At 38.2% G+C, this 13176-nt stretch overlaps 1 protein-coding gene across 4 annotated transcripts in view; it reads left to right on the top strand.

The window, feature by feature from the left end:
• The first annotated feature begins 160 nt into the window (after positions 1-160).
• Positions 161-13176, top strand: part of U2af50 (U2 small nuclear riboprotein auxiliary factor 50) — a 33591-nt gene continuing 20575 nt past the window's right edge. For 2 of the 4 annotated variants that reach the window (XM_070135923.1, XM_070135922.1), the window contains exons 1-6: positions 161-356; positions 7139-7271; positions 7397-7545; positions 7870-8150; positions 8263-8434; positions 8828-8916. In XM_070135923.1, coding sequence (XP_069992024.1) covers positions 320-356; positions 7139-7271; positions 7397-7545; positions 7870-8150; positions 8263-8434; positions 8828-8916 — 861 coding nt within the window. In that variant the 5' untranslated portion in view covers positions 161-319. Of the gene's footprint in view, positions 357-7138; positions 7272-7396; positions 7546-7869; positions 8151-8262; positions 8453-8827; positions 8917-13176 lie in introns of all 4 variants that reach the window. The other 2 variants (XM_070135921.1, XM_070135920.1) reach the window with 1 other exon arrangement.

The following is a 13176-nucleotide window of genomic DNA, read 5'->3' as shown; positions in this document are numbered from 1 at the left end:
CAACAAGCCAATGAGATTTCGCATAGCCAATTCTTTAGACCAATCAACGCCCGTGTACCTATACCAGGCGACCAATTAGCGACAGCTTAAGCTACCGACCAGCCAATCAGCGTCTCCCGAGGTTTCCGACTGACCAATCAGCGGCGTTGGGAGCTGAGCGTCCAACATGCTTCATCGGCGGCCATGTTGGATATCGACGAAGTACCGGTGTGGATGTGACTACGATTTTCTGCCTGATTTTTGCCGATTTTCGCCCGTTTTCCCTCGGATTTGGCGGCGGGGAGAGTGAATTTCTGAGGCGCAGGAGGACGCCGGAGCGATGGGAGAGGACAGGGAGGAGAAGAAGCCCGAGAAAGGTGAGGAACTAGAGGCGGAGTCCTATTAAAGCGTTTGAAGGGACGAAGGGCATTCTGTCCTTATGGGAATTTCGGCCTTGGGTTTTCGCCCTGGAAGCTCTCCTCTCTGAAGCCGCCTTTTCTTCACCGTCTGGATGAGGGGAAAGGGAAACAGCTGGAAGATCTTTGAGGGAGAGTTTCCTGGGAAAGTCATATTTGGAGCCTTTTGTCTAAAAAAAATAAAGCGAAACATCGATTATATATTTTTTCTGGTATTTTTACTAAATTTCTGAGCCATAGGACTACATAAGAATGTAACGCTCAGGAGAAATAATATATAGGCCTGTGTTTATTTTTTCTTCAAGCAAGTCTCCTCTTGCTTCTATTTTTAGAATGCCAACTTGGCCTTTTATAAAAATCTGAGTCTTTTCATGGTAATGCTATTTGAAGGGGTAATTAAGCAATATGTACGAGGTAGTGACAGAATTTGGTAACAAAATTCATACGAAATGATAGAACAATACCAATCAAGACAGTTTTATGGCAATATGTGTGCAAATGCTTCCAAAACAGAACAGACAAAATAGTCCATTTCTAGCTAATGCGCCCGGCACTCCTTGTCTTGCTCGTCTAGACATGTCAGGACCAGCAGGACGACAAGGCCACGTTCAGAAGCTCCAATACTTTCAATACTTTCTTTGCCCAAAATGCAACTAGGCTGAAAGTAAACATTCACTTTCATCATACCATTATCTTTATTTTATATGCTATCTAGACTGATTTGGTAAAGTATACCAACTGCACCTAGCAACGAGCATTTGGTGAAAACAAACCCTTGTTCGTTCAAAAACTTGCTGTGTGCCAGATTGGAAGCTTTGCAAAGTGCGCGGTGGAGTTGTTGTTTAGAAGCAGAAACTGCACAGCTACACGTACAGATTAATACAAAAATGCACAGCTGAGTAAGAGTTGCCGGTTTTCTTGGTCCATCAGCCAGCCATTGCCTTGAACTCAAGGAATTCCCAGTTTGCGGTTGCGCGTTTAAGCCCCCAATTACTTAATGGGGCGGCTGGGAGAAAAAATTTGTCCAAATGGTGCAGCCAGAACTGTGGCTGAGATACCAACCAGCAAAATTTCCAATCTGGGGTGTGTGTACTTACAGATTTGCTGTGTATCCAAGAGTTTAAATTTTTTTTGCATGATAATGCTGAGGAGTTGTGTAGCCATTGGTTGTTTGAACCACAATATAATGGGAAAGAAAGAACTTTCATTAATTCCCAGATCGCGAGAAGAAACCCGAAGCAATTGGTCCAGGCCCTGAAATGCGTACACACAAATAGAAGTACTTTGGCGCCTGGTCAAAATGTTTACATTAGAAATAGAAAAAGGGATATATTGATATATTAAACTCTCAACTTCAATAAAATGTCCTGAGCAAATGTAATATTTTCCACAGAGTGCCCAAGTGCTCCATGTTTATGCGTTTTCGTGGCCTGAACCCATCGCTTCCATTTTTCAAGTTTCTTCTCGTAATCTGGGAATATATGAAAGATTAAGCTTCTTGTTTTCATCATATTGTGGTTGGAACAGTAATTGTTAGAGAGCGACGCACCCTCCCAGAGACTTAAGTTGAAAAAAATTGATGTTTTTCTGCAGGAAATCCAATGATTTCATTGATTTTCAGCTTTGTTTCTTCTGTGAATGAATCCTTCAGGAGATCGAGTACCATTTCTCCATCGACGGTCTTGATTTGATAGTCCCGTTAGCAGGGGAGGGCATGAAGTATATCAGGGAAACTATGGGGGTAAAACAAGCTTAAATTAGAAGAATAACAATCAAAAATGTGTAAAACTAGCACAAAAAAAAAGCTTAAAATCAGCCAATGAAACTCTACCGCCATCTTTGAAATTTTACGGGCTGATGCGCCAGATATCAACAACTCTTCGGGAACCCAACCCACCTTTTGGCAAAATTCTACGGGAATTCACACGTTCCAACCCCCAAAAACGTATTGACCAATAAGCAAACCCAATACATCAATATAGATTGCCATGACTAGGCGTGCCCTTCGGGCACTGCCCAAGGGGATGGTTGATGGGGGGCAAGCCCCCAACACCCCCCAGGACACATTCTCTCCACCACGGTATGTATGGCAAAACAGAGCTGCATTTACACTGTAAAATAATAAACCAAATACCTTTATACCTGGAAATGTGAAACTTTTGTTTCTTTGTACTGTTGGGATTGCTTCAATTTTAATCACCTTTTTCGTCATTTGGATCTCTTGAAGGGCTCAGATATAAAACTGGGATGGTTACTAAAGTCTAATTATTCTTCAATGCCATTGTAAAAGTCTTAAAAAGAACCCAGAATCAACACAACACTGGAAACGCAACTTTTCTCACCGGCTTTCAATCTCGAAATGAGCGGTATGATAAGCTGTCAAGAAAGTGTGAAACACTCGATGCGCAGGATTCTATATGAGGGTATAGATAAATATATAAATATGCAAATGAAGTATAATAACATTACTAAAAGACTTTAAAGGCATAAATACATACCACCAGACACAGATAATTAGCCAAATATTGTCATGATAAGCACGTAATGATACATAGACTAGTTCATGAATGCAAAAATGCGTTCGTGCGTCAGTGTTGTGTTTTTCCTCGCAAGGTAAACAAGCTCATCGACTTCGAATTTGTAAGGCAGCCGCGCGTTATATTTTTGACATTTACCGGTGACTATAAGGCTAGCACATCTTAAACTATATGCTATCCCCCTTCTATTTTTCCTGCTCTATAAGATGGCGGTGTTCAGTTCCCTCTATCTACGTGCATCTGTGTCTGTAACCTCTACCCTTCGAACAACCAAAGGAATTCAATGTTAGGCCACTTAGAAGGTTTGTCGATCCAAATTTCAGCAGGTAGATGATAAGAACACTTCTAGCTACACTAGCTTCACTTCATTACACGTTTTCTCTCTGCTTTTTAATGTATCAAAATATTCATACAACATTTTTGCACACAGTAGTAATATAACTTTAAATTACTCTGAGAGGTTTCTGTGAGATGGGTTTGTTTTCACCGAGTGTGTTTCGTCATTATAACAACCTTACCTCGTGATATCATGATGAATCGGTCTACAGGTTTTGCAACTCCTTTAAGGGGGCCAGCGAATTAATTTTCGACGAATATTTGTGAAAATACTCGAAAAATTGAAAAAATCCTGTAATCTAGTTGGCTTTGGCAATCCCGTGACATAATATTTCTGCTAAATATATAAAAATAAAGGAGTAATGACTAAATCTCTGACCCCCCCCACCTCTGGCTCCGATATTTACTTTGTCGTGTCCGAGCTAATATACTCGACAAATTAGTTTTTCTGGATTTTTTTCGATTTATTTAGTAGTCTCTCGTAGTTAGCTGGCAAATCTTCTGAATCAGCTGACATCCACGAGAGAGAGCGAGAGCGAGAGCGAGAGCGAGAGGCTGTGCTGCCGCGGCGTGACCTTGGACCCGGCACCATCCCACAGTCGCGCCGATATATACTGTGTGATTCGCTCTCATCACACACTTAGAGGACACTACTAATGATAGTTGTTATTCCTTTAACTAATAAACATATGATCATAAATACATCTCAATCACAGCTGCAGTAGTTGTTTATTCGTATGAAATGCCTCAGGAGGCACTGCGAAGCCTGTGATGCCACAGGGTACTTCTAGAATCACGTGCAGTTCTTGCCATTGGTACCTTGCAAAAGGGGGAAACAGGTACCAGCTACACTTAGAATACCATGTGGATACCATAGAATGCATCAAGATTGATGCAGAGATCAGAATTCTAAAGAAAATAGTAATGATGATAATAATAATATGGGGATAAGTATCCTCAACTTCAAAGCCCAATATCTCAAAACAACACCTTTGTCGACATTCTTTGTTGTTTCTCCATAACTACTCGGGCGATTTTAATGGGGTTTGGATCATTTGAAAGCTGAATAAATTTGCTATTAAAGTGACGGTTTGTTTTTCATTGTTTATTATCCAAATGGTATGAAACTCGGTGGTGTAAATCGTAGTATATGTATATATAACAATAAAAAATCGAGAAAATACGATCATAATAAATGAAGTTCGTTCTCGGGTGCGACGGCCCCCTTAATGCAGTTAACATACCTGCAACTGACAGACCGATAAATACCCATTGAAAACATCAATAAAGGGGCATAAAATTACCTATCAATTTCTTGTGGTTGCCTGCAACTGTCATTGTTTACTTTCAAATTCTTTTGTAATGTCCTCTACATGCTTGCCTGGCTGCGGAGATGGACAACTTGTCCCCGTGTGATGTGTAGTGCATTGGTGAACGTGCTGGTCGTGCAATCTTGCAGACCTGTGTTCAATCCCATTTGTGGCTAGTGAATTGTAACCCCAGCCATTCCTTGCACACAGGAGGAGCTTTAGAAGGCAAAATAAAACACAGCATGTCACAGCAAAGAATATCCATTGTAACAAATGGAATTGAAACTAAATCTTTAAGTCTAGCTTTTGCTAGAGTATCAGAATGCTAAAGCCATGTAGATTTATTACTTTTGAATTTTGGAAATTATAAGAAATATACATAATTACATAAAACTGATAAAAGGGACTAAAAAGTGGTCTCTGTCAACCAGTCACCCCCCCCCCCCCTCAAAAAAAAAAGAAAAAAGAAAAGAAAAAGAAAAAATCTGAAATCTACACAGCCTTAGCATTGGATAAATCTAATGCAAGTTTTTTTTTTTTTTTTGAAAATTGGAGGTGGATGTGACCCCTCTGATGTCCTGAGAAAAAAAAAATATTTTTTTTTTCTGTATTTTGGGGACCAGGTTAAGATGATACATGAGACGAAGCACAATTACATACTGAATATTATGCAAAAACAATCCATGAGTTGTCTCCCAACTGATATATATATATATTTTTTTTATGATGAAATGAACAAGGCAGGCATTCTCAGGGATGGTCCCTTAAAGCCTGGTTTGCCCTATAATATTCTTGCCCTCCCCTGCTATTGGGACTAACAAATCAAGATTGTTGATGAAAATAGTTCTCAGATCTCCCCCAACGAATCATTTGCACAAGAAACAACACCAAGAATCATTGAAATCATTGGATTTCATGCAGATAAATATCAAAATGGTTTCAAAAGTAATCCACTAGCCTGTTATCCATATTGACCCACAGTTTTTGTCTGTTTTCTATTGGTTGGCATCAAGTGCTAATAGATGGGGGGTACAGGGGGGCTTACCATCCTGTTTTTGGAATAAATAGAAGGGTGTTTTGGGTTCGTGTGATACACTAGTTTTGGGACTTTGTATGATGCGTTGCTCTCCGTAACAATCACAAGGTTTTCAAATGGTCAAAACATCTTGTCCAACTTGTCCAATTAGTTGGATGAAGAGTTCTGAATGCAGCATATGTCGCTCATCATGTTTACATGCCGAGGGTAGATACTACACTGACTGCATAATTCATTACTGCGTTGTGCCCAATAATTCACATCATATTATGCGCTTGTCAGAATTATATTTTGCTAATTGTCATTGTCTGTTGTACTGTGTTTATGCTTTTAGTGTTTGTTATTAATGTTATTTTACCGTGTTTTAAGGTTTACTTGTGCATTTCTTTACACTAATCTGCACATGCACGTTCTCACCACAGCAATATTTGACAGCTCATATGGACCTTCCACAACAGAACATCAATGAGAAATGTTTCATTTTCAAGGTTGTGTCAATTCTAAGTCATTTCTAAAACAAAATAGTGACGTTGCAGAAGAAATAGACATTAACCCATAGCCGATGGATGACATTTACGTACATGCCATGGCTGTTGTAGACCGAAAAACAGATAGCATCATATCATTCCCATTCCTGCACCACTGGCTCATTGGACGGGGTTTGTTTTTTCCGATAGTAGCGGCTTCATTTATATGGTAAAGATTCAGGTTGGTTTTCTGGTTAGGATGTATTTTATGATTACCACTTTGGCTTTGGATGGTGTGAATTCCTTTTTTGTGTGTGTGAATATTTAAAAAAACACAAGTGCGCATCAGTTTGTAAAGTTTTAAAGATTGCAGGCACATTTGTAGAGATTTATTAAGCGTTTTTTGTGCTGATTTTACTTTTTTTTATTTTTCTATGTTCAATCTATTTCAGCCTGTTTAACCCCATAATATCCCTGATATACTTCATACCCTCCCCTGTTATCAGGATAATGCAAAATTAATCTTGATATATAAAGCCTTTAAATTGCTATTCTTGTGTTGATGGTAGTGCTGCGTTTGGTAGCAGTGCCTCCCATATGAGCCAAAGATCTTGTATTTGAGTTGGTGACAAGTCACACTCGTGTCTCTGTGCAATAAATAATAGTAGTAGGAAATCCTTGCACAATAAGCAATATGTTTCATCTAAGTGAATGTTCTCAAGAATGTATACAGCATTAGTTTAAAGATATTTGATGTTGTTTCACTCAAGTCTCTTAATATTAGGCAATGAGCTTGATTATGACAAGATGACTGCAGGTCAAATTATCTGAAGTGATGGACTGGATATGGTTGCCCAGAGACACAAGGTTGTCAACCAGTGTGCTAGTGGCAGAGATACCAGATAATTCTGGTACTGCTTTTAGTGTCATTAGCCTTTGAAGTGGTCACTCAACATATCACAAAGATGACCATTTTGAGTATCATGTTTGAAACATGAATACATATTATATGTTGTTTGCTTATTTCTATTGGATTTATTTTTTTGTTTCTTTGCAGAGCGGGAGGAGAAGAAGGAGCGAGGAGAGAAAGATAAAGATAGGAGTGACAAGGACAAAGATCGAGACCGGGACAAGGATAGAGACCGTAAAAAGCGTAGCAGATCCAGATCAAGGGAACGTCGCAAGCGCAAGTATGTTTTTATTATTTGAGATTATAGTTTTATTCATTTTTAAAACTTCCTTTATATATGATAATCAGTATAAGTGTTTGTAGTTTTGCCCACAAGTTCAGTAGCATTAATTTTTTTTTTTGTAGGTCAAGATCCAGGTCCAGGGGTCGATCAAGGTCCCGCTCACGTTCCAGAGACCGCCGCAAGTCTCGCCGCAAGAAGCCTTCGCTGTACTGGGACAAACCACCACCAGGCTTTGAACACATCACACCAATTCAGTACAAGGCTATGCAAGGTTTGTAATCTTTTCAGTTTTCAGTTATTTTCTTTAACCCACTCATGACGGGTGTCCCACATATGAGATGCCTGAAAAAATAAATATTGCCGGGTGTCACGCCAGTGTGATGCTGTATCGGGGCTCGCGCTCTTACGCAGCAGCGGGCTGCTGATTTTTTACTCACCCGGAATCTTTTATTTTCGGCTTCAAAATATACTGGCGTTAATGGGTTAAATTGATATTCAAAAGTCTAGATTTAGGTATAATTACATGTCATTGATAATTGATACATAGGCAGTTATAAATTCTCATTTTGGTTAACTGACAAGTATTTCTTAACAGCTGCTGGCCAGATCCCTTCCAATGTGACCGTACCCTTGATTGCACCACCCAGTGCAGGGACAGTGCCAGTTCCTGTGCCTGCATTGCCAGAAGTTGCTAGTGTACCTCAGACAGTGCCTGTGCCTGTAGTGGGCTCAACCATCACTAGACAGGCTCGACGTCTGTATGTAGGCAACATTCCTTTTGGCGTAACTGAAGAGGAAATGATGGAATTCTTCAACCAGCAGATGCACCTAGCTGGTCTTGCCCAGGCTGCAGGGAACCCAGTCTTAGCCTGCCAGGTGAGCAGCCATTTGCCAATTTAATGATTTCTCATGATGCTTTGGTGTTGACAGACATTTTTCAAATTAATTTTCTGATATTAAATTTATTGTGGAATATTTCTTTTTACAGGTTAATCTGGATAAGAACTTTGCATTCTTGGAGTTTCGATCAATTGATGAAACTACCCAAGCGATTGCTTTTGATGGCATTAATTTTAAGGGTCAGAGTTTAAAAATAAGACGACCTCATGATTATCAGCCAATGCCAGGCATGTCAGAGCATCCGACCCTCACCATGCCAGGTACGACACAGATCCCAGGTATGAAGCTCATGGAGCACATGCAGCATATTGAGGGATTGCTTTTGAAGACTGCTTTAACAATTTGGTATTCCTGGTTATGCAAGATATTAAACATATTTGTTTAAGTATGGCTGTTTCATACTTTTTTGTTGTTAAATGTGCAAACACTAGGGATACTTGGAGAGTTTGGTAACGCAGTCTAGATGAGGCAATTCCAAAAATATGTCTGTGTGTATTCCATCATTCTTTTCTGTCTTTAGATCTTAGGAATTTGGAATATGAAATACTGACAGGTAACCGAATATGAAAAAAAAAGTGAAATATGGTCATGCCATAATTATGATTGTCCAAAGTTTAAGAATAGAAGGTAAGTGAAGTTTGTTTTTCTTTCAGTTATTGCAGGTGTGGTGTCAACAGTGGTCCCCGATTCACCCCATAAGATCTTTATTGGTGGTCTGCCTAATTACCTTAATGAAGACCAGGTATGTCTGTAGCTGCTGTGTTTGACTTGCGGCCCAGCGGGTTGGAGAGCAGCCGTGGTAGCCTGGGTGTCCAACAAGCACACAGGTTTTGGGTTAATGCGTGTAGTGTCTGCTTTTGTTCCAACTCTCCACAATTTCTCTTGCTGGTCTTAACTTACAGTCAAACTGCCTTTTCTGAATTTTGATTTACAATCTCTCTCCCTCTCTTTCCTCCTTTTTAGTTTTTAAGTTTGTAGGATAGACTGATACAATTTGGTTAATTATGGGAAGGGTGTGCTAGTTTTTTATTTATATCTATGGCCTTTGTGCTAGTTGTTACTGAAGGCTCATGACAGCCACTTTGCCTTTGAAATAATACTATGACTTGAAGAATGATACCTGTGTGGTTGTTTTTATATTTTTATTTTCTTATTTTTATTCAGTTTGACCATGAAAAGTGGATTGAAGATAAATGTTCCTCCAACATTTTTAGTAGACAAACTTTGGATATTTTTACATGTATTATAATATTTTTGTTGATATCTGTGACTGCCAGATGGAATACTGTCCCCCAAAATTGATGGCAGTCCTTAGTTCATTTAAAGTAGTGCTAATGAATTTCTTGAGCTATGAGGTCTCAATATTTTTAATGTGACCTTGTTTAAGGTAAGTGAATTACAATCTTGATGTTGAAAAAGCCTCTTTGAATAACATACAGGATTAGAAACTTGATTCAGTAAAAGGACAACTTCAAGTACATGTTTTTTATTGTATGTAGATTACATTATATGATATTCAGAGAGGTGTGTTCCATACAGATTGTAAAATTAATATTTCAGCTAAAGGTGGATGAAAGAAAAAATCACATTCCTGTGAGTCACTTATCAAAACATTTTTACCTGCACTATTAAGAGCCTGTGCTTTTTCAAAAACATGAAGGTTGTCATTAATGTATATACTCTGACTAAAGCAAAGAATCCATGTCAGAAAGACCAATGCAAATGCAGTTGAAAATAAGGATAAGTGACACAAGGTGAGGGCGGAAAAAGCAGAGGGCTTGGATAAAGAAGGGAAGGGTCAGGTTGGTTCAGATGAAGTGAGGAAGGCCCGTCTTCGGCGCATCTCTTGCAGGCTTATACGCAGGTCAGGACAGGTTAGATGCAGTGGGCAGCCGCCGCCACCCCAGCAAACAGCACCTTATTGGAAGCAGATGCATCCCAGCTCATACCGACTTTGGTGCCTCTCGTTGTAGTATTTATCAGTCACTTTAAGAGTTAAGGTGTTCAAATTTTCAAGGCTCTGATTGGGGCTTAGGCACTCTTCTCATTTTGGCTTTAATGATGAGCTCATTACATTGAATGTGAGGGCTATTTGCATATTCTTTTATTTTGTTTTTCACAAAATTTACAGTTCAATAAGATCAAAGTTACATGGTGATGACGCCCCTGTAGACAAAATTGTCCTTTTTATTTTAGACAAGGAAGCCTTGTAGCATAAGCCTTGGTATAGCCATTCAAAAGATTTTGATGTTGGACAGATTGTCAAACTGTGTTGTTGTCCTTTTCCAGAGTTCTCTTTCAGAGTTCTCTTTCAGAGCTCTTTTTCAGGGTTTTCTTTCAGGGATCTCTTTCAGAAACTTACTTTTACAGGGAATTACTCATGGGCCTTAGTTTCGAGAGGGGAATACAAAGCATTTATTCTTTATTATGACTGAATAATAAGTGTATAGCAACTCATTTGGAAACCAAATATACTCATCCTGTCTTTTTGCTTTCTTCCCCCGTTTGTTTCCCCTAGCGAAGGGTTCGTGGTTGAATGCCCTAAGCGGCCCATTTGTACTGCCCATGATAAAGCCTGCCTCACTATGCATATCATAATGAACCGTCCTGACCAAGGCAAGTTCTAGTCTTTTGGTCGTACGTTGGCGCACCAATTTTTTAGGGTCGTTGTTCCGAGTGGGAATAGGTAAGTTTTACCTGAAAATCCATTTTCAAGAGCACATCATAGGTCATGTGAAGAATAAGTATCAGGTGAAAAAAAAAGTATAGATACATACAACTAGTCAGGGAACAGACTTAATCGAGTCTTGGTAATATGCTCCAAAGGTAAGTATTTTCATTTTGCCTGAGTTCAGAATGATATATGGGACTAAGGTCTTAGGTTTGGTAACATTTTTCAGATCTAAATGTTCAAATTTAATGTGATTTGTTTATAAATTTCTCCATTGGCTTTATTTTGTTTGTAAAAATTAGTGCATGAAATCTTAGTAGTCAATGTCAGTTTGATGCAAAAATCTCATTTTTGTACAACTGTCTCCTTCCCCTTTATTCCTCTTTCCGCACCATTCACATTTTGGAGACAAATGCTGCATACTTCACCGCTTGTGGTAATGTGGTTATATCTAACTTTTTAACCAATTCACTTCGTTCTTGAGCATAGAACAAATAATCAAGCTTTTTTTAAATATTTTTTTGTATTTTATTTATTTTTATTATTCAGAAAACTTACATGAGTGGTAGAAGTTACTTCTGTATTTATCATAGGTCAGGGGAAAAGGTTTTTACACTAACATGTGCACTCTTGTGTATGATTGTACTTTTGTTTGTATATATGTATTTACCTCTTCTGTAATCTATAATTATGTGCACTTCCTCATCAATAGTATACAAACATACACACACACACAAATACATACATGTTATGAAGTTTCCAAAAAGAATCAAACCTTTTCACCTTTTGTGGTTGCATGGTTTTGGATTTCCATACAATTTATCTCTTTATCTTGGGATCGACCTCCCTGCATCACAGGTTTAAAATCAATATGTTCTGTAATGGCACTTCAATATCCCAGACTGTGGGTACTTTTTTTTTTCCGTAATCATGTGTGTACTTAAGCAACACACTTGTTTTAGAAAAATGAGTAACAAAAAAAAATAAATAAAAATAAAAAATAAGAGGGAGGGAGGGAGAATCCACATCTCAGGGCGAGCTGAGATACTGATTCTACTTAGTTAAAATTTTATTATCTTTAGTTGTCAGTGTATATAAATGTTTATAGACATATTTATACTTGTATATTGTATTTACCTTTGTAGCTACCACACTATACACACACAAGCACATTTTATATAAACAAATAGGTAGTTGAGGTGGCAGCTAAAAAAAAAAAAAAAAAAAAAAACACCATAAACATCATTATCATAATTAGGCTAATCAGTGAGTAGTAGTTGAAAAGTTTAAGTATAGTACATTAAAGTTATGGTACTAAGAGTATATTTAGGAAAATATTTTCATCTAATCTTTCTTTACAACCACTTTTGCTAGTACTATTTGAATTGAGGTATGGCATACTAGGCAGGCTGTAAGCTCATTAGATGATGTATTACTGTCTTTTGATAAGTAAAAGATAAATCCGCTACCAGTACGGCTTTTTTTTTTTTTTTTTTTTAGAAATGGGGGGGGGGGGGGCAAATGAAGTTGAGTCTAGTGAGAGGATTGACAAACCAGGGCCTTGTAATTACAAAAGTGCTCTAACACTGAGCTATGCCACCTTTATGTATTGGTTAATAAATGATGGGGACAAAGAATTTTTTGTCATTATTTGGTTTATGGGCAATATTTCAAATGTCATTTATTTCTAGTAGAAGTTCTTGTAATAAGAATGTGAATAGGAAGCCAGAAAATGGACTGCTCACTCCTTTGATTTGAAAAAGGGAGTTCAGCAAGCAATATAGATGATTATGAAATTAATACTCTTTTAATATAGACTGCTTATAGTACATATTGTAATAAAAGCTACGTAAGTCAAGACTTGAAATTGGAAATATTTTCTTCATGTTGAATCCTTTTTGTTGATAGCCTGTTGTGCAGGGATGTCCGTACGATCAAGCTAACTTTATCTTTAGTTAAATTTTAGCAATATGAAGAGCTGCTTTAACGTGTGTTTAAGATGAACAGCGGGATTGTTCTCTTTTTAGAATGACCCTTAGGATAGTATGTCTTGGTTTAGTTAAAGCATTGTCACACTAGCACTTTGTCATCGAGTGATTGTTGGCTCTGCTGCGTCCATAGTTTGCCTTTGCTTGTTATAGGCACAGCCAAGAGATGAAGACAATGCTGATTGAACAAGCAGTTAATTTTTTAAATGGTTAGTTTGTACAGCTGACGGAATAAATATGCAGCCACCCTAAGGTTTTAAGACTAAGATTTTATCTGGTAACACTAGTGCATTCAATTATAACAATATGAGCCTTGTTAATAAACAGAGTTGAAAATGTCTAA

The sequence above is a fragment of the Penaeus vannamei genome, chromosome 21 (assembly GCF_042767895.1).
Source record: "Penaeus vannamei isolate JL-2024 chromosome 21, ASM4276789v1, whole genome shotgun sequence".
NCBI classification, from domain to species: Eukaryota; Metazoa; Arthropoda; class Malacostraca; order Decapoda; family Penaeidae; genus Penaeus; species Penaeus vannamei.
This window is presented reverse-complemented; position numbering and strand designations above follow the sequence as displayed.